General features: G+C 37.7%; 5 protein-coding genes across 5 annotated transcripts; 3 read left to right on the top strand and 2 right to left on the bottom strand.

Moving 5' to 3' along the window:
- The first annotated feature begins 2,820 nt into the window (after positions 1-2,820).
- LOC18013180 (30S ribosomal protein S21, chloroplastic) lies at positions 2,821-3,895 on the top strand. Its single transcript, XM_006395416.2, has 2 exons — positions 2,821-3,313; positions 3,556-3,895. The coding sequence occupies exons 1-2, from the start codon at positions 2,886-2,888 to the stop codon at positions 3,674-3,676; spliced, it is 549 nt and encodes a 182-aa protein (XP_006395478.1). The 5' UTR covers positions 2,821-2,885; the 3' UTR covers positions 3,677-3,895.
- Positions 3,896-9,196: 5,301 nt separating this feature from the next.
- On the top strand, positions 9,197-12,356 carry LOC18013179 (chloride channel protein CLC-b). Its single transcript, XM_006395415.2, has 6 exons — positions 9,197-9,509; positions 9,603-9,803; positions 9,906-10,083; positions 10,171-10,703; positions 10,786-11,935; positions 12,034-12,356. The coding sequence occupies exons 1-6, from the start codon at positions 9,340-9,342 to the stop codon at positions 12,136-12,138; spliced, it is 2,337 nt and encodes a 778-aa protein (XP_006395477.1). The 5' UTR covers positions 9,197-9,339; the 3' UTR covers positions 12,139-12,356.
- LOC18013221 (uncharacterized RNA methyltransferase pc1998) lies at positions 12,290-15,394 on the bottom strand. The gene is made up of 15 exons (XM_024151127.1): positions 15,218-15,394; positions 15,015-15,129; positions 14,800-14,911; positions 14,683-14,727; positions 14,531-14,598; positions 14,384-14,438; positions 14,219-14,298; positions 14,048-14,131; positions 13,770-13,883; positions 13,540-13,658; positions 13,326-13,443; positions 13,087-13,220; positions 12,819-12,972; positions 12,645-12,724; positions 12,290-12,552 (listed from the first exon to the last, which is right to left on the bottom strand). The coding sequence occupies exons 1-15, from the start codon at positions 15,370-15,372 to the stop codon at positions 12,453-12,455; spliced, it is 1,533 nt and encodes a 510-aa protein (XP_024006895.1). The 5' UTR covers positions 15,373-15,394; the 3' UTR covers positions 12,290-12,452.
- A 177-nt stretch (positions 15,395-15,571) lies between these two features.
- LOC18013229 (L-type lectin-domain containing receptor kinase S.6) lies at positions 15,572-17,716 on the top strand. The gene has a single exon (XM_006395413.2). It carries the CDS (start codon positions 15,572-15,574, stop codon positions 17,627-17,629), a length of 2,058 nt encoding a protein of 685 aa, XP_006395475.1. The 3' UTR covers positions 17,630-17,716.
- Positions 17,714-21,839, bottom strand: LOC18013228 (uridine kinase-like protein 2, chloroplastic). The gene is made up of 14 exons (XM_006395412.2): positions 21,493-21,839; positions 21,085-21,176; positions 20,890-20,959; positions 20,640-20,758; positions 20,321-20,417; positions 19,932-20,011; positions 19,522-19,716; positions 19,350-19,433; positions 19,208-19,268; positions 18,940-19,000; positions 18,628-18,721; positions 18,448-18,520; positions 18,290-18,372; positions 17,714-18,148 (listed from the first exon to the last, which is right to left on the bottom strand). The coding sequence occupies exons 1-14, from the start codon at positions 21,686-21,688 to the stop codon at positions 18,002-18,004; spliced, it is 1,452 nt and encodes a 483-aa protein (XP_006395474.1). The 5' UTR covers positions 21,689-21,839; the 3' UTR covers positions 17,714-18,001.
- Positions 21,840-21,885: the final 46 nt, after the last annotated feature.

Here is a 21,885-nt window from a genome sequence, read left to right as displayed (position 1 = left end):
ACTTTTAAAATTAGAAAATGGCAAAATCTTTAATTTCATGAAAACATTTTAAATAAGTCGGCATATAGATTGGAATATTCTACACTCACTCATACACTGGCATTCGTTATTGTTTTTTCTTTAAGTTTGCGTTTATAATATACTGTAGTTATTTACGTTTAACTATCTTGAGAGGGTTAATTAAATAAATGACTAACTATACTTTTTTTTGTAAGTCCTATTTCTCTAAAAAAATGAGAGTCATGTTTTACTCAAATAACATGATGTTTGATAAATAAATAAAACCTCATTCTTTAAAGTTTAGAGAAACAGCATCAATCCTGTGTGCTTTCCTCCAATAAAAACGTTATAATCATTCGTTCATATTACAATAATTCTTAAATCCATAATCCATAAAATATATACGTCTATATGCTGAATTTTATTTAATGTATTTTAAAATTTTCTTCTTATTGCAATACGTCCAGAAGTTTTGACCCACTCACATTTAATCTGGACACACTAATTAAAATAAATATTAAACTTCTTGATTAGTTGTTCATTCGGAGAAAAGTTTGGACATTGAGCTTAATATTCTTTTTCAAGTTTCTACTTATACCACCAAGTTCACCGCCGTATTATCCTTTGGGCTCAAGCAATGTCACTTGTAGAAAAAAAAGAAGTCAATAACATTTGTTCCGTCTTTAACTCTTTATAAACGTCGTTCAAAAAAAAAACACTCTAAACATTAAATAAGTGACCTAATCAATAGATTAATCCATGTGTCACGTCTTATGTGTTGGCTCTCCACTATTTAAGTGGAGAGGATTTTTCTTAATCCTTTTCAAGCTCTTGTTACTATTTTATACACAATGATTTAAAAAAAACAAAATCTTTCTAACTTTTCCAATGACTCTTCTTGGTTGGTTCAATGACTTCAATCAAACATGATAAAACATGTGATGTTTGAAACTGTAACACAATTTCGTGATGGTGGCCGAACACAATGCTTCAAACTCAAACATCGCCATTTGTGATGTAGATGTATTCTCGTATAGATGCATTAATCTTTTGGTCTTTGTCGTACATTGTTTTTTATCATGAATGAGAATAGAGATTACTAATCTTTTGGATACTCGGTCTCATATAATACGAATCAACGATCTTCATCACTTTGAGCGATACAGAATTGTGTTCCTATATATTTGAACGATAATCTATGGAACATAGTAGTATATGTACTATACGGATGATTTTGCATAGACATGAATTTCTGAATCATTACACAGACAAAATCTAATAAGAACATTTGGAGGATGACAATAAGCAGTCGCCATCATCATATAGCTAATTCTGAAAGTTAGTCCACTAGAAAAATTAAGGGATGTTAAAAAAACTAAGGTCTCGCCCAACCCAAATGCCACACGTCGTACTCTGTGCAGGTGCGGCTACAAATTGTATTACTAATATAATTAATAACAATTGATGTTGGTACACACTAATTTCACTTAATTTTAATGAGATATTAGTCGGAACTTTGTGGATCGTTAAGGTTCAAGCATCCACTAAAATCCTATTCCTACTTAACATTAAAGGAATCAACTATCAAATCTTTTTGATATTTTTCTCACTTGTTCAAAACAAAATGAGCCAAGAATTTTTTTTTCAAGGATTAGAGGATTTGAACCGATTAATATCGAAAACCCGAGTACTATGAATTTGAGGTTCGTTTGAACCGATTAATATCTTCATAACACTCGTCCTCGGTATCCTTATGTTCAAAACCCTTTTAGGCGTGGACAACGTGTAACATCGGAAAAGGCAACGATTTTTGAATCAAAATCAAATGATTATAATTGAAAGTGCCTGCATGGAAAGATAGCAAAAAAAAAAAAAAAAAAAAAAGCTAGTTTAGTACTTTCTCGTTATAGAGTTTGATGTTTATGGTTATGCACATATTAATTCTTTTTTTTTTCAAAGACCTAATTTACCCTTGTAATTTATAACTAATTAAGAGATCTAATACAGCAGTTTGCTTCTCTTGGTGAAAATCAGAAGCAAAAGTTTGTCTGAAATGAACAGTTTTAAAAAATTTATAGGATTGTTCTGGACACTTTCAACAAAACTAAAATAATTGAGCGACTTAAAAATAATGAGCGGAGCTCAATCCTGACACTCAAAAGATGGGGTTTTAATATTATAGTCATTTTATAAAATATCATATTAAAAATATGTTGATTTACGAATTTCCACATTTTATCATAGATTAGCTAAGAAAAAAAATATAAATACTTTTATGTAAGATTCATGGGAGATCGACAACAGCCCAATCGGCCAATCTAAAGACTTGGTTTAGTTGCATCAAATCTTGATTTTTTAAATCATGTACATTTTTTATATTAATTAAGCAAGTAAGCAACCTCCAAAAGTACCTTTAATTTACCTTACTATAGTATATTTTGAAAGAATACAATTCCTTTTGATTTAATAAAGAGGAAGTTCACGTAGACAGTCACCACCATTATCGCTTCCCATGGGAAATATTTATATAAGATATAGCAGACATTGAAATATTAAAAACGCTTTTAAACCTCTCTACAAATCTAAATAAACAAGTAATAAGAGTATCAAACTGATGATTATAAAAAGAAAAAACAAGTAATTAAAACTCACTCAGAAAAAAATGAATAAAATAATAAGCCCATTATATGGGCCCTAAGAAACGATCTAGCCCAAAACCTGAAAAGCTTATTTATTGCACCCGGTCTTAAGTACCCGAACCCGTATGTGAAACCGGGTTTTCATATCCTGACCCGTAAATGATCCACTGACCTAGAAATTAGGGGGAAATTGATTTGATTCTTATCCACAATTCAATCTCTTCTTCATCATCGCAGCAAGCGTTAATGGCGGCTTCGTTCTCACTCACGAGCTTCATCTCCTTCATTTCTCCATTCAAATCTCAGACGAAAGCTACTCCGCCTCCTAATCTCACTCTCCCTACTCCGACGGTTTCCCACAGGCGGAGGAATGATCTCGCTATCGAATCAATGGCGGTGGAGGAGCCTTCTTCCACGGCTTCGCTTTCCTCTGAGATTTCATCTGTGATATGCCCTTCGCTTGCTTACTCGAACACGCTCTTTTTCAGTTCGGGCTACAACGTGCAGGTGTTTGTCGAAGATAACGAGTCTGAGGAGAGGCTGGTGAATCGATTCAGGAGGGAAGTGATGAGAACAGGTGTTATCCAGGAATGCAAGCGAAGGAGATACTTTGAGAACAAACAAGACGAGAAGAAGCGGAGGACTCGCGATGCTGCTAAGCGTAATAAGAAAAGGTTTCGCTCCATTTCTTATTTCTGTTATCGTTGTTGAGATTTACCTTTTTAGCTTCTTATCTCCTGTGATCTGTTTGCTCTTGAAAAGTGATTGATTCTTATGCTGAAAACAGATTGGTTGGATATTCTTGGAGATTAGAAATATACAGTTTGTGAAATCCTTCATTGTCTCTTAGAATTCAGGGATTAGAAATGGTAGAGATGCTTTCAAATGTTTAATCTTTCTTGGTGGGTATTTTCAGGCGTCCTCAAGCAAGGTTTACTCAAGAAACGAGAGAAGAAGCAGCAGCAGCAACCAAGAGTAAGAAAAAGGATGAAGAAGAAGACAACTGGGAGATGCCTGATGGAGATGTACCTTCTTGAACATTGTTTCAGTATATAAATCTCCAGCCTTTTCTTGTTACTTCGAAATTTCGTATTTATCACATTGTAAGTTTCAAATGCGTTTGCCTCTGCTAATGAGTTCTTATTAATGTTATATTTGTCTTCCAATGTTTTATATTTTGACTAAAATCCATTCCATTTGCTCGGGATTCTCCACAAAGGGATATGAATCATGGATGCAGTTGTTTGTCTGGTATCTTTAGACTTTAGCTTTAGTTGATGCAATTTTCAGGTATAGGTTACTTGCACTTTTAAACCCTTCAAGTACTATACTCTTGTATATATTGGTTTCCTGATGCAACGCGTACGAGATTAAACAACTCTTTAGCTGCATGTTGTTGATTCCCTGAATAAAAAAAAACGCAAGCAAGGAGAGTTAAAAGTGTTAGTTTTACTTCTTCACAACATGGAATGGTGAGTCGCAAAGATTCAGTTTTTCTTACTCGCAGAAAAAATGTCACATTGATATACTCGTAGTAACAAAGCCTGAACTCTGAAGAACCCTCTCACTCACAGATGGAAACTAATGTTTTCATCTCGTCAACCCAAGTTATAATTGTTCACAGATTCAGAATCATCTCACAGGCCTAATAATAGATTCCATAGGCTGTATGTAAAGCCCATGACTATCTGTCGCGTGATGACGACTCTATCATAGTCTCAATGGGCTCCCAAAATTTAGTATATCCACATAACTGTATGTGAACTCACACTGATGATGATTGCAGATCAATGTATTTAACCATATACCGTAATAGATAGTTTTAACAATTTGTTTTCTTAGAAGAAAACATACTGATTTAAACAGTTAAATTATATGAAAACATTAAACTAGAAATCAGTTTGACAATAAGAGTATGGATTTATGCATTAAATTATTTTATCAATGGCAAAGGATCGTGTGATAGATATCACAAGAAAAAGATTCTGAAAGTTTGGAAAACTGGATCAAGTTTAAGGTACATTTGATTGAATCATGATTGAATCTTACAAAAGTTTATACGATTCTCTATGTTTTTTTTGTTTGGGGTAGAAAACAATTCTCTAACTTTTTCTATCGACGAATCAAAATGAAGGGACTTAAAGTAATGAATACGTGTCTTTCACTTAATATTGAATCTCCTATATAAAATTTCAATTTGTAGAGAAAGTAAGTGACTGGTAGAAGACTCTGTAGCCAGTGGGTGGAATTAACCAATCACTTGCAATTAAAACAAATTATTTTAGCTAATGCATTATGATGATTCACTAATTAATATTTAATTTGGTAAGCAGCAACCAATTAGATAAGAGGTCACGCGTCAGCAAACTTTAAAATACATCATTATGATTGTTTTGAATGGGAATGGCAAACAAACGCAAATGCATACTCCCAATATTATAATATATATTTCATATTTTCTTCTTAAATTTATATATGTACAAGTGAACATCTTAGTATATATCTATATTTTGGTAACGCGTCAGCAAGTTTAATATTAAACGCAAATTAAAACTTTTTTTTGTAAGTGCAAACAAAAGATCAAACCGTGCAAACACAAAACGCACAAGCAGATGTTCTATATTACCAAAATAGAAAAAAACATAGTCCAAGTATATATAACGTTTGTTTAATAGATTGACATCATAGAGAGTAACATTGGTGTTATATATTCCAAAGTATTTGTAAAATGTTTTTGATGTTGGACCTTTTTGTTTCTTTATGCTCAAACTGGGGTACCGTGTGAAATTTGACGTGAAGTTTTCGGAATCTTTTTATACAACTAGGTTAACATGCAAGTTGTCAACTCTTTTCATCGAATTATTGCATGTGTTTTTTTTTTTTTAACTTTGATATGAATTATAGTTAGTGGTCCTCTTAATAGTATATTTAACATCTCTTCTTTTTTGGGTGTGGTTGTGTTTATATACGAATTCATGTTTGAATCCTTTTCGATAAAAAGGATGCTCTTCAACCTATATAGAAAAGGAATTAAATTAGAATTATACTATATATTAACCTCTTTTGTGTATGTGTTTGTGTTTACGTTCGAATTCATGTTTGAATATAAAAAGGATGCTCTTCAAATTATATAGCAAAAAACATTAAATCATAATACAAATCATAAAATTAAGGGTTGGTACTATTGGACAACAAAAAAAGGCTTGGTACAATTAGCTCTTAAGAGAACACTGGTAGGACGAAAAAATTATAGAAGAGTGAACGTACAGCGAAAGAGACATAGACCAAGCAAAATTTTAGATATGTTTTTCTTTTTTAAGTTATATATGTTTCTGCGAAAACACACATATATATATATATATATATATATATATATATATATATATATATATCTGTATATGGATTAGTCCATATACAAATATACAAACTAAGATTTGACTGAATACTTTTAACCCTACTTTAAATATTATTTAGCCTCTTAAGTCTTATCTCGTTCATATTTGCACATTTCTTGTGTGTTATTACAAAGCATCTGACATTCGCACATATATATGGCAACAGCCAACACACGATGACCTAAACTTGCTAACGCGCGCTATATATGATATACAGTATAATTATTCCCTCTTTATTATAATTTCTCAATATTTTGAAGAAATTAATTTATTTTTCAATTTTGTCGAGAAAACAAAACTTGAAGGTTTGTCTAGACTGTTGTCGGCCACAAGCGCAGAGTCGACTTCGTCTCCAATAATTTCGTATATTACTCTCCCCACAGAATAATCTTATCCAAATTATTTGCTTATATACACAATAACACACATTACAAAAAAAGTTTCAATAATTTTTTTTATTATATTTGACTACAAAAAACCAATATCTCCATAGGTTATTCCAAAAATCTTCCTGAAAGCGAACATCTTTATATGTCCATTTTCTTCACTATTGAGGTGGCCCTCCCAATAATAACACGAAACACTAAGGTCTGTTTCTTTCCATCACCCGAAATACAGTATCAATTAAAAATTTAATTGACTGAAATTTTAATTGGATATCAAGTAAAAAATGTCTCAAGTATTACTTACGGCAAAATACAATAACAATTTGATGGCTTCTCTTACAATCAGAGATGATGATTAACTCGTTGCTTCTGTAACTGTTCGATGATGCGGTAACATTATATGATATGCGATAAAGACAAAGGGGGGAGAACAAAAAAATCACATGAACCATGAGGGAACACGTGGCGTATACAAGAGACAGCCAATTGGATCAGACTGGTAATCGATAAGACAAGATCGCCGTTCGTTACTCTTCTTGCGATAAATCACATGTACATGTTGGATTCTTTTGCCAACCAAAATCTTTCGCACAAGACATTTTATCGTATTATTATTATTATTAGTTTTATTTGTTGTTTCTCTATAGCTCTATTACTTATTGCCGATTGGCAGTGAAAAGGTTAATTAAATATATCTCGATATAAAATGTTAAGAATTTTTAGAATAATATTATCAATAAACAGTATCGAAATAGTTTGAAAATGTTAGAAGCTAGAAAAGATAATTAAGGACAAGAGTATTATTTTATAACTACTAATTGTTATTATTTTATGATTGATAAATATTAAAGCGATGATTGTTGCTTTCTCTCTCACCTCTAAGAGAGAAAAAAAAAAGGTGATTAGCGGCAATAATTTTAGAACAAGTAAATAATAGAGTGTCTGTTTGATCACCTCAAGAGAGAATGTCATCTTACCGTTAGATCTCTAGCTGACGCATTTGAACTGTCATATGTGTTTACGTATGATAGGTTGAATGTAACGCTGATCTGTCGGATGTATTGGCTGAGTTGGAGAAGTCTTTTATGCTTTAATCCACTTTTAACAATATTTGCCACTTTTCAACCAAAACAAAAAACCGATTGGGTCAATTTAATTGTTATTTTCTTCTTTTATTCAAGGAAATCTGTTACTATGCTCATGTACGTATACCAATTAAAATAGTTAAAATGTTGATATAACTAAGAGATCGCCGTCAATAAATATAATGATAAACTAGTTGAAAATTTGAGATGATGTAATTCACCACTTTTTTTGTTGTCTGGTATACCATTTAGAAATTGATAATATAACTCGATATTCTATTACAGATGATGAACTCAATCAATACGAACTAAACTATTTCCTTGCAACACATGAAAATACGACAAACAATTTTTTTTAAAAAACTCTACAATGGATAATTCTATCTGCATTACAAATACCCACAACAGACGGTTCTACGTGCATCATTTTTAAAATAAACAGTTTATGACTTCACGTACACAACACTTGAGATTTCTGATAAATATGCTTCCAATAATCTGCATCAACCCAAATATAGACATATTCATAAAATCTAATCAACATTTAAAAGTTATATATTCGGCTAATATCTTGTATAAATAGAAATTCAGTTATTTTGGTTATTAACGTGTTAGGCAATACACATGCAATGTCTATCAACTCACACTGGAAAAGTAAGGGAGATTAGTCTCCGCAAGAAACTGATGCTATTAGGTGGTATTCACATTCTTCATCGATACAAATTAACGAATCATAAGTGGTATTAACAAAATTATATGTAATCACATAGATTTTCCATGTTATATATATATATATTATAAATTTATTTATTTATATAATTTTCTTGATAAACCAAATAATACAAAGAAAATAAAGCTTGCTCTTAGCTGGATAAATGTTTTGGCAAAGCTTCTAAGAGTTTTGGGACTATCTACCGCAGAATTGATTCTCTAAGATTTTGGGTGATTGTGAAATTTATATTATTTTTCTTTTGTTTCGATATGTTGTCTTTAAAAAAAAACATGTGAATGTATTTGTTTTCTTGTCATAAGAGTTACTAATCGTTTTACAGGCTAAAAACAAAGTGTTATTTTGTGGCAAAAAATAGATCTTGATGAAAATCTAAACCTTATTTGTTTTTACTATGTGTCAAAACTCATAAACCTTCAGTCGCAAAATCTAAATACGAATCCTAACTTTTTAAGTTCTAACCACCAATTTAAACCTCGACAAAGCTCCTAACGTGACCAGTCCATACACCACCGCGGCGCCAAGCGTCATATATCCCGGCTTCCTTATTTTCTCTTTTTGGTTATATGCACGAAAATGCTTGCTCAGAGACTAGTCAAGAAAAGAAATGAGAATTGATGGCATTTCGGTCCAAAAAAAAAATTGCTAATCTAGTGGATATATAAACACTTGGCCACAAGTCCAGAAATCATATCCCTACGTTATATGAACAAATTCATAATTTCCTTAACTTGGCCAGTCATTGTCTCATCTTGTAGTGTAGCATATGTATGGATTAAATATTTATATTTGTTGTCCTCTCACAAATAAATAACTAATAAACCTTCCCATTAGCGTCGTCTCGCAAAGATTAAATATGTATATGTGTATGTGAAATGTATAAACTATAAAGCTTTGTAGAAAGCTAAGAAAATACAAAAGTCGGAGAACCAATTTACATGAAAAAAACAAATAATTAAAAACAAAAAAAAAACAACAACTCAGAAGTGCTTTCTTAACAGAGAAAGCTCTTCAAGAACTTTAAATAAGTTCTGTTGCAGAGGTTCCGACCAAAAGCCAGTTAGTTTCTTATTTTTCTGATCAGAGAGAGAGAGAGAGAAAGGCATGGAAGAAGATTTAAACCAGATTGGTAATAATAGTAATTACAATGGAGAAGGAGACCCAGAGAGCAACACACTGAACCAACCTCTGGTTAAGGCTAATCGAACACTTTCTTCAACCCCACTTGCTTTGGTCGGTGCCAAGGTTTCCCACATCGAGAGCTTGGACTACGAGTATGTCTTCTCCTTCCTCTTCTTTCCATAATTTTGAATTTCAGGGTCTCATTTTGTTTTTTTTTTTTTAATGTTTTGATGAAATATTGACAGAATAAATGAGAACGATCTGTTTAAGCATGATTGGAGAAAAAGATCAAAGACACAAGTGCTTCAATACATATTTCTGAAATGGACACTAGCTTGTCTTGTCGGTCTATTCACTGGTCTAATCGCCACTTTCATCAACTTAGCAGTCGAAAACATTGCTGGTTACAAGCTTCTAGCCGTTGGCCACTTCCTCGCCCAAGAAAGGTAATCAGCCAAAATCGAAAAAAGCTTTTTTTTTTTTGTTTTTGGTTATCCTTATCTTAGTGTATGATGATGAATGATAAAGTCTTGTGAGGAGGGAAACAGATATGTGACAGGTCTGATGATGTTTGCTGGAGCGAATTTGGGGCTTACTTTGGTTGCGTCTGTGCTTTGTGTATGCTTTGCTCCCACGGCGGCTGGGCCTGGCATTCCTGAGATCAAAGCTTATCTTAATGGCGTCGATACTCCCAACATGTTTGGTGCTACCACTATGATCGTTAAGGTTTGTTTCTGAAACTGTAAATTTGAAAACATTAACAGTCTCATTACTGTATGAGTGTGAACTCATGGATTTTGCGGGGTTTGATAGATCATTGGAAGCATAGGAGCGGTTGCAGCAGGACTTGATCTGGGAAAAGAAGGTCCTCTGGTTCACATTGGAAGCTGCATAGCTTCCTTGCTTGGACAAGGAGGGACAGACAATCACCGGATCAAGTGGCGTTGGCTTCGTTACTTCAACAACGATAGAGACCGTAGGGATCTGATCACGTGTGGCTCAGCAGCTGGAGTCTGTGCAGCCTTCAGGTCACCTGTTGGAGGCGTGCTTTTTGCCCTTGAGGAAGTCGCCACTTGGTGGAGAAGCGCCTTACTGTGGCGGACTTTCTTCAGCACAGCGGTTGTCGTGGTGGTTCTTAGGGAGTTCATAGAGATTTGCAACTCAGGGAAGTGTGGCTTGTTTGGAAGAGGAGGTCTTATCATGTTTGATGTGAGTCACGTTACTTATACTTACCGTGTAGCTGATATAATACCCGTCACGTTGATTGGTGTCATCGGTGGCATTCTTGGGAGCCTCTACAATCACTTTCTGCATAAAGTTCTCAGGCTTTACAATCTCATCAACGAGTGAGTTTTAGCTGCTCAAACATAGTTTTAACACAGATTGTTGGTTAGTCACTTACTTACCTTTTGTTTGGTCATTTTGCAGGAAGGGTAAGATTCATAAGGTGCTTCTGAGTCTTTCAGTATCTCTCTTCACATCGGTTTGTCTCTATGGACTTCCTTTCTTGGCGAAATGCAAGCCTTGTGACCCATCGATACAGGAGAGATGCCCCACAAATGGAAGATCAGGAAACTTCAAACAGTTTCATTGTCCAAAAGGTTACTACAGTGATCTGGCTACTCTGCTTCTCACCACTAACGATGATGCTGTTAGAAACATTTTCTCTTCCAACACTCCCAATGAGTTTAGCATGAGTGCCCTTTCGATATTCTTTGTGCTCTACTGCATATTGGGGCTTTTCACATTTGGTATTGCCACACCTTCCGGTCTCTTCCTCCCGATCATCCTCATGGGTTCTGCATATGGCCGGATGCTTGGCGCTGCTATGGGATCCTACACGAGCATTGACCAAGGGCTTTATGCTGTCCTTGGAGCAGCGTCACTCATGGCTGGTTCGATGAGGATGACTGTGTCACTCTGTGTTATATTCCTTGAACTCACCAACAACCTTCTTTTGCTTCCCATTACAATGATTGTGCTTCTGATTGCTAAAACGGTGGGAGACAGCTTCAACCCGAGTATCTACGATATTATATTGCATCTAAAGGGCTTACCTTTCTTAGATGCAAATCCAGAGCCGTGGATGAGGAACCTCTCCGTTGGTGAGCTTGGTGATGCTAAGCCCCCGGTTGTAACCTTGCAAGGCGTAGAGAAGGTTGCTAAAATAGTTGATGTGCTAAGGAACACAACGCATAATGCGTTCCCTGTTTTAGATGAAGCAGAGGTACCTCAAGGGGGTCTAGCAACTAAGGCTATAGAACTTCACGGGTTGATCCTGAGAGCGCACCTCGTTAAAGTTCTGAAAAAGAGATGGTTCTTGACAGAGAAAAGGAGAACAGAGGAGTGGGAAGTCAGGGAGAAGTTTCCATGGGATGAATTGGCTGAGAGAGAAGACAACTTTGACGACGTGGCCATCACAAGCTCTGAAATGCAAATGTATGTTGATCTTCATCCTCTCACCAACACAACCCCTTACACAGTAATGGAGAACATGTCTGTGGCCAAGGCTTTGGTGCTGTTCCGGCAAGTGGGACTCCGGCATTTGCTTATTGTTCCCAAGATTCAGGCTACTGGAGTGAGTTTTATATGCCTTGAACTCAGTTTTACTTCAATGCTTGCTATAAAGCCTATATATAATGATACTAATTTTCTCGCTGATCAAATCGTTTGCAGATGTCTCCCGTGGTAGGGATCTTAACCAGGCAGGATCTAAGGGCACACAACATTCTACAAGCTTTTCCTCACTTGAAAAAAACCAAAGGTGGGAAAGCACACTGAATAGCTACATACTCTGTTTACCTGTGGTTGTAAAAATGCTTGCATACCTTTTTTTTTGTTTTTTTCTTCTCATTCTTGCAGCCATGTTGTTTCTGTCCAGTTTTGCACTCTTTCTTCATACCCAACAGAAGATGTTATGATAAATATATTGCACAGATTCTCTTCCTTTTTTACTTGTAAAATCACAGTAAGAGAGGAACCATATCTCCTTATCAAAAGGAACAGAGCAAAATTGTTTTCTCATCCATTAGATGGTCTCCTGGACTAATGAAGTTCAACTGTTATAGACATTATCTAATAAGGTCCTTATGGCTCTACTTAGCACGCACTTTCTTTATTCCCACTTTATTTATCCCCGATTTCTTCTTTTTCTTCATCACAACCCTTCTCTTAAACACGGCCAAAACTTCGATGCTGAAAACACCAATTGTAAAATAAGCATGCATGATACTTATTTATAAAACATAAGTAAATTTTCTTCTTTTTTGGTATGAACTGATAGATACCTGTCAGTTCCGGGAAAGAAGTTGAAGCCATGGGCTTTTTCCAGTTCCCACGCTTTGCTAGATAATAACGACTTGCAGTCCTAAGTAAGCAATTGTTTAGAAGTTAGAAAAAACTAGAGGCAGTATTTATTGGCCGTTAAGTATAGAAGTGATATCAGTGTTTGCCTCTAATACCTCCTTAAAGCTTTCCCAACCACAGCTAATATAAATGAGTTTTTGCGGTAGAGTATTATTCGCCTCAGGGGTCAGCTTGTTGCCAGCTTGAACTGAAAGTTCCCTTGCTCTTAAAATCCACGGCCTCTTCTCCTCTTTTGCGTTCGAGTTTGAACTGAAACAAGAGAAAAGAGTTACAGACCGATAAAGATCTACCTTCTGATTTCTGATGGTAGGAAATCAATATGATTGCCTTTGGAAACAAATTCAAAACTTTAAATTGAACAACCTCTGTGATGAAGACCTCATTCTTTTCTCAATAGAGGGGACAATCTCCAGAATCTGACGGAGAGAAGCATCCAGACCTCTCCTAGGAGGATCTACGACAACTACATCTGACCCTATAATCCACGAAAGTGGGTTCTGTAGAATTTAGAATAAAAAGATGAAACACATCATTAGATTGTTTACAGAAAATTCTAGCAATTGTTTTTTTTTTTTTTCCCGCTAAAAGCAAAGATTACTCACAACTGAAGCATCTGCATGGTGCCAAGTGATGCTGCAATTCACAGAGTTCGGCAACCTCTGGACTGTTTTCTCAAAAGACAGCCTCGCTTCTTTGTTTACCTCAATGCATTTGACAGAACTGTTAAAAAAAGTCGGGGTCAATCTTTTCATCAAATATGAACATATACACAGTCTTATTAGATGAAGAACAGATGTGAACACTCTCTGTTCTTGCCTGCATTTCTTCGATGTAGCTAACGATAATCCAATCACTCCGGCTCCTGCATATAGATCAGCAACAGATGATCCACCAGGAACATATTTATGCAGCTTCCAAAGCAAGCTGTCAAAAGCCTGACACAAGCATTGAATATATTATGAAATTCAGTTCAAACAAGAAGAGATCAAATGTGGTGCTAATCTACTGGCGGCTCATAAAGCTTAACTTAATTTTTGCATGCTCACCCGTGTATTTGCTTGGCCAAAACTGGAAGGATCCAAGGATATGTCAATTCCTCCAACGTGTTCCCAGAAATCTCTCTCCCCTAAAAGATGCCTCCATCTGTTTCCAAAGATTATCTAAGACAGACGGAATAATTAAGTCTGAAGTTAAGCAACCAAACAAAAAAAGAAAGAAAGACTTTCAGGCAGAAATTCTTTAAGTTCACAACATGTCTATAGGTCAACACTGATATTCCCCGAAGTTTTGGCCTAAGCATAAGAAAATTTTGTTCTTTACTCACATTGTTGGCTGATGTCTGGAAGTTAGCCCAGACGGAATGGATTAAGTGAAACTTGCTATTGGGTCCACCCTTTCTCCAGAGGTACTGTAAATGAGAATCATGTAAGTGATACTTGCAGAACAAATAAGTAAAACAAGAGAAAGGAATCACGACTCCCGGGAAAAAACTCACGCTGGACAATGCTTGCAGCTTATCTGCGTTATGAGATTTCTCATTTCTCGAGTTCCAAACCAAGGACACCTGCACTTTTCCTGAAACCAATACTTACAAATTGAAAATCTTATTGCAGCATATCACTGTTCAACGAAACTAAAACAAATAGAAAAACTTTCCCACCATTTCTGTATCTCTCTGGGGCACGAAGTGATGTACTGTGCGTCGTAACAGCCATCTATAGAAAAACCTCATCACCACACTGCGCAGGATTTGATTTGCACAATAGTCGTATATACTCAAAATGTCAATCCATTATTAACTAATCACCTGAACATATCGTAGGTCCCCAGTGCCCTGATCCTCATCAAATGGCACAACATCGAACACCTTAATACCTTAAAAGTGCAGCAAAGCCCATCAAATGACAAATACACTCAAAATCTCCATCTCTAAATCACAGAACAACTAAGAAATACTACCTTCTCTCAGTAACTCGATGGCAGCATTAATATTAGGATGATGAGCTGCAAAATTGAAACCATCATGAAAAACCAACATCGAAAAGTAATGAAATAATTTCAATGGCAATCAAATACCTTTACATTCAGGAATATCCACAACGGTGTGAGTTCCCTCTTGGTACAATCCGATCAATGCATTATCGGAGGAGCCACGAACGGCCAATTTTGCTCGGCACCTCCATCCCCACTGCCACACAAGAAGCACCAGATCCCAAAAACTTATCACCAGAAACAAAAACCTCATTACGGTGAAAAAAACAGAAATATGAAGACGAAGATGTGAAAATCACCAGTCTACAACTATCGAAGGTGAAATCTTCGACGCCGTAACGCTTGAAGAAGCCTGAAGCTTCGTCTACGATAGCCGGACGATGAAGATTGAGCTCATGCGTACAACCTGAGCACCTGAAAAAAACACCAGAGAGAGAGAGGAAATCGAACCAATTATGCAAAGTAAGAGATGAAGAAAGAGTCATCGGCGAGAGGAGCGTACGATTGGAAATGAGGGCACTGGAGGGCGCAAGCTAGCGAGTCAGAGGAGCTTGACGGGAGAGGAAGAGAAACGACGGTGGTCGAGGCAGGAGGTGACACGCGGCAGGTTATGATTGGATAACGAGCGCCGAAAGAGAAAAGGCTCGACGAATGCATCGCTGCTTCACTATCGCCGGGAATGGATAAAGTTAAAAAAAAATCTATCTCTGCCCGGTTCGTATCAAACCAAATTAATGAGACCCGACCCGACCCGATCCAATCTTTAACCCGATTAAAAATCCGACCCAGATGATTACACTCACTCATTCTCTCTGCTTTTTCCGACGCATAGAGTCTCACCGGCTCAAGAACAACGATGAATCACTCTCTTCCCTTTCTCTTCTTCTTCTACCTCGTTCTCTTTCTTACCCAAGATTTCCCCGCGCTTTCTCGCCGTTTCTCGCCGTCGCAGCACAACTTAACGCTCTACGGAGACGCCTTCTTTCGCGACCACACCATCTCCCTCACTCAGCAACAGCCCTGTTTTCCATCCGTCTCACCGTCGCCGCCAAATTGCTCCTCTTCCGGCATCGGACGTGCCCTCTACGTTTACCCAATCAAGTTTGTAGAACGTTCCACCAACACTACCGCTTCTTTCTCCTGCCGCTTCTCCTTCTCCATCATCGCTTCCCCTTCTTGCCCCTTTGGTGATGGCTTCGCCTTCTTGATCACCTCTAATGCCGATTCCTTCGCCTTCTCCAACGGCTTCTTGGGTCTGCCCGACCCGAAACTAGACCCGCACGGTTCCTTCATCGCCGTCGAGTTCGATACTGGTTTCGATCCGGGTCACGGCGATATCAACGATAACCACGTCGGAATCGATGTCAATTCCATCTTCTCCGTCGCTTCCGTCGACGCGATTTCCAAAGGGGTTGATCTTAAAAGCGGGAGAGAGATGATGGCGTGGATTGAGTACAGTGACGCTCTTAAACTCATCAGGGTCTGGGTTGGGTATTCACGAGTTAAGCCAAAGAGCCCTGTTTTATCCGCACAGATTGATCTCACCGGAAAAGTCAAGGAGTACATGCACGTCGGCTTCTCTGCTTCGAATTCAGCTGGTTCAGCTCTGCATATCGTCGAGCGGTGGAAATTTAGAACCTTTAGCTCTCACCCTGACCCGATTCAAGAAGATGATGATGATTGGTTGGTCTGCTTTGAAAAACCCAGGAAAATATACCATAAAGGTTTCGATGTTAGGGTTTCAGTTGTTGGATTAAGGATCCCATTTTGGACTCTCCTCCCTGGTTTGGCTGCAATTGCTGTTCTCACTGCTTTTATTGCCTTCTCATTGATTCGTGGCAAGAAAAGGATTGGTGAAGGAGGAGATACGAATTCGGGGCTGAACAGGATCCCGGGAAGATTATCCTTGGCTGAGATAAAAACTGCGACTTCAGGATTCAACGAGAACACAATCGTGGGTCAAGGAGCTTCAGCAACTGTATACAGAGGCTGCATTCCTACCATTGGATCCGTGGCTGTAAAAAGATTTGATCGAGCTCACTGGCCAGAGTGCAACCGAAACCCTTTCACCACAGAGTTCACAACAATGACGGGTTACTTACGGCACAAGAATCTAGTTCAGTTCCAGGGCTGGTGTAGCGAAGGAACAGAGACAGCTCTAGTGTTTGAGTACTTACCCAACGGGAGTTTGAGTGAGTTCCTCCACAAGAAACCTTCATCGGATTCGTCAGAAGAATTCTTAGTCCTCTCTTGGAAACAGCGGGTAAACATCATTCTAGGCGTTGCCTCTGCGCTTACTTATCTACACGAAGAATGCGAGAGACAGATCATTCACCGTGATGTCAAGACCTGTAACATAATGCTTGATGCAGAGTTCAACGCCAAGTTAGGTGATTTCGGGTTAGCTGAGGTTTATGAGCATAGTGCGAAGTTAGCCGGACGCGACGCTACTCTCCCAGCAGGTACCATGGGTTACTTGGCGCCTGAATACGTTTACACAGGTGTACCTACCGAGAAAACCGACGTGTACAGCTTCGGTGTGGTGGTTCTTGAGGTGTGTACGGGGCGTAGACCGGTTGGAGATGACGGGATTGTGCTTGTAGACCTGATGTGGAGTCTCTGGGAGAAAGGGAAGGTCCTGGATGGTGCTGATGTTATGCTGAAGGAAGAGTTCGATGCAGAGGAAATGGAGAGAGTGTTGATGGTTGGGATGGTATGTTCGCATCCTGATTGCGAGAAGCGGCCGAGGGTGAAGGAGGCTGTGAGGATTATACGTGGGGAAGCGCCGTTGCCAGTTCTTCCGGCGAGGAGGCCTTTGCTGAGGATACGGTCGGCTACTGAGGCGGAGGAGATGATTGCCGATAGTTTGAGTGGGGAGGATGTTCCGTGGATGACGCCTAAATCATACTTTTAGCTATTTGACTTTTTGGGCTCGATTTGGAAATATTGACTTCCTTTTTTGGTTACAATTGTAAATAAACATTCATAATAATTTCCATATATTACCATTTTTTTCCAAATAGTGCTCAATCGGAGTAATGGGGTCTGTTGATCGAAATCAAACTATGTACAAAACCAAGAAACTCCAAATGACTTTGGTTTACCAACTTTCAAGTAAGCAAGAAGCTTTACGAAAGGGAAAAAAAAAAAAGCAAACAATGATTCCCTTCCCGTGGTTCATGTTTTGATAACATGGTCGCAACTTTATGCCCACACACACAAAGACACAACAACCATTACGCCGGATTTATAAATAGAAGCACTGTTGTCTTGATTAGTAAATAGTTTACTCGTCAGTACCAAAGTAGCGATCACCAAATTCACCCAAGCCTGGTATAACCCGAAACTCTTCGTTCAGACACTGATCTATTTCTGATGTCACAATCTTCAACAGTGGAAACCGTTTGCAGACGCAATGGATTCCTTCTGGAGCCTGCAGAATGCAGAATCGATTGTCAGTTTGTGACTGCCTGACTGGGAGATATAGAGAGAGAGAGAGAGAGAGAGAGAGAGAGAGAGAGAGAGAGAGAACAAGTTTTGTGAAGAAGTATCTTTTCGTTGATCGAACACTCACAGAGATAAGATTGAGGAATATAATGTGGGATTCAGGAACTCCTTTCTGTATGAGTAGTTCTATCGCCTGACTTGCAGAGTTACCTTCAAGAAATCCAAAGGAATGTTAAGAGAATACACACTTCAAAACATGAGAAGAAAAATAATAACTGAAATTACCTGTGCCTAAAACGGGATCTAGAAGCAGGACATGGCGCTCGGAAATATCACTTGGAAGCTTCTCATATATGAGCTGATCCATATGCAAGGAGAAACGTTTTTAGTTTCTGAGTATTTTCAAATAAGACTTGGCAAACTGTTACCGGAGTTTGAAGGGAAAAAAAGGAAACACAAACAAACCTGCATTCCATTGTCGCCATCACGATGAATGAGAATCTTCCCTATTTTTATCCCTTTACAACAAGCGCGTAATGCGTTTTCCATGCTTTCACCACTAATAAAGCGTAAAAAACAGAAAATTTTAGGCAAGAGAATAGAATAGAAAAGCCACTCACTTAACACATGATGAGAAAACAAACAATGAATGCTTCTAATGTTACACGCCTTTCTTGTATCCCATATTTTAAAAGTGTAAACAAATTAGAAAACTAAACAGCTCCAGTCTCCATCTATCAACAACTTCAAAAACATGTAATACCTTTCAACGCTCACCTTCGAATGATTGAGACACCACAAAGTTTCTTGCAGAAATCAACGCCGCTATACACAGATCCTGTTTTGCAAAAAAATTAGAAATTATAATGGTGGGTATGCAATCGCGCAGTGATTTCCACAAGACACAAACAATCTTTCTAAATCCATGCAAAAGAGATGAAAATGGATCCCAAGAACTAGTTCTTCCAGAGTATCGGACACCATGGCTATCTTATATATAAAAAAAAATAGTATAGTTACAGGTCAAGCCATTCTTCTCTTATACCTGTTGGAGTAACCACTTGTTTCTCAGTGAATGGCAAATGGCCAAGACCATGCTCCACAACCTGAAATAAAGCCATCAACAATTGAAATACAAGTCTTGAAAAGATGAGACTTTGAAAGACTAGCACGAATTAAAAGAGTACCAGACGAATGAGGCGATCTGAGTAAAACACAAAGTCATGTTTTGATATGTCCTTCTCTCGAATAAGTGTATGCATGCCTCTTATCTGCAATTATGATTTAAGAATGAGAAAATGGTTTCTATCCTTATCGTCTGAATCAGGCATCAAATATCTGAAAAAGCGCAAAAATTACCTGAAATGTTGATTGGATAACAAAAACATTAGGGTAGATTTTGCAGAGATCATGTTGCCCAAGTTTTGTGTGGATATGTTGCACAATCAAATCAACAGCAACGTGATTGTCACCTCCTCGGGGAATGATCACATCGGCATATTTCTTTGAAGGGAGCACAAAATCATCAAACGCGGGCTTCACAAACTTTGCATACTGCAAATGAACATAACACCCTCAAAACAAGAAAAGTTGAGAAATAAAGGAACCTCAGAAGATAACGCTGTTATATAGAAGAAGAGTTCAAAGAGGGGAATTAAAAAGTCCAGAGTCACTCAAAAAACAGGAACATTGAGTTGTTCAGTAAACCATAAGGTGCAGTAACTTAGATACGTGTACCCGGCTGAAAAATCTTACACCGAAAGACTAACCTGTTCAAGCACAGAATCAACATCTCTACCCCTCTCAACCGTGTCACGCCTGATTCTGCGAGCAAGCCTCACATCAGCATCTGTAACCAATTAATAGCGAGGATGAGAACTTTTAACTTCAATGCAGATTATAAACATTTCAAAAAGATTCAAAGTTGGCCAAAAATATAGCTTCAAAGGCATTCATTCTGTATTCTAAGGTCAACAAGTGATAGAATGGCGAAGGTGAGTTAATCCATCAAGAGGATCATCAGCTACTGAACAGGAAGAGGAAAACTTCCATCACAATATACAGTAGCCACAATATCATTTAGAACTTTCCAGAACAAATGAGGTTAATATATAGGAAAACCAAGAAGAAAAATACTGGAGCTAGTTAAGGTGGTGACCTGTGTCAACGAAGATCTTCATATTCATTACATCCCGAACTCGTGAGTCATGGAATACTAGAATCCCTTCCAAAATTATCACATCACAAGCATTGACCTGAAAACATTCCACATCAACTCAACGCCTAAAACAGACTTAAAGAGATGCAAATATGGGTATCGTGTTGAAACATAAACATTGCAAATGTAAATGTTCCGAAGATCCAGCATGAAGTTAGAAGGTAAAACCATAAACCCGCAACCATCAAAGGCGGTCAAAAAAAATGAAGCGTCTTAAGACAATAGGTACATAAAAAGTCCACCACAGAAGAGTATGCACCTGGCGAAAAGCATCTGATTTACGTTGATGTGTCTTGAAGTCGTAAATTGGAATTTGATAGGGATGGCCACTCTTAAGTGTCTCAATGCAATGCAAAAGCTGCTCAGTGTCAAAGGCATCTAGAAAAAACCAACAAAAAGAACAGACATTGAAAAATCAACCAAAATGGTCTGAACTGAATATCAGTGTGACAAAACAAAAAAGAACAATCAAAGAGAAATTCCATGGAGGAACCAGTAAGAAAATCTACCAGGATGATCGAAATTGTATTCTTGCACATGGTCCAGTTCTTCAGATGTCAGACCACGGTAAAAAGAATCCTAATCAACAAAACAGCATCAGAGTAACGCAAATGAGGGGAATCTCAGCCAAAACAGTACATCATATTTCCACGCTCCCGAGTGATTTATGCTAACTGAGGAAATAGATGGCTTCAGAATCTAACCTGGTTAACTAGAACAATGCGATGATCATGAAGTTGCTGGATGATCATGTCACATACCGTGGTCTTACCAGAAGCGGTACCACCAGTAACTCCTACAGAATTCAAATGAAAACAAAATTAAGCAGCAGAAACCGATATCGATCCAGATATCTCTAATTTTGTTCAAGTTCATCAAAGGAAAACAAGATTCATCCCTAGAAACTGATATCGATCCAGATGTATCTAATCTGAGTCAAATAGGAAGCAGAAATGCTACTGGAAATTTTATACAGCTAAAACCCTAAAATAAAACCACTAAAATGCAATAAATTAGGAGATAATTCTCAATGATCGGAATTTGAAAGAGTTCGACTACTGAATAAGCAAAGGATTAAAGCGCGGGAGCGAAAAATGAGAATCGAAAATCACCGATAACGAAGGGCTGATTAGGCGCGGCGGGATCTTCGATAGCCGAGAAAGATGAAACACCGGAACGGAAGTGAGAAGGAGAAGAGTTTGAAGATTTCGACGGAGAAGAGAGAAGGCCGTCTAGGCGGAGACCGGAGAAGTGAGGCCCCGATGCCTTCTCCATGACATAGTCAATCGACGTAGGGTCTTCCGGCATTGGATTCCCAGCGAACGAACGGAGAGCGAAATTCCGATTTGGTCTCCGGAGAAGAAAACGAGAGTCGACGATTTAGGGGAAAAAAAAACTATTGATCCGTAGTGATCAGTGACGCCAATTCCTCGCGATACGGCAACCCACTTTGTCTTGCTCCCTCCGTCTTTTTTAAATATTTTGGGCGAACGTGTAGGAAAATT

Source organism: Eutrema salsugineum, unplaced genomic scaffold, assembly GCF_000478725.1.
Source record: "Eutrema salsugineum unplaced genomic scaffold, Eutsalg1_0 scaffold_6, whole genome shotgun sequence".
Classification (NCBI taxonomy): Eukaryota; Viridiplantae; Streptophyta; class Magnoliopsida; order Brassicales; family Brassicaceae; genus Eutrema; species Eutrema salsugineum.
The sequence above is the reverse complement of the archived record's forward strand: the minus strand, read 5'-3'. Positions and strand labels throughout refer to the sequence as shown.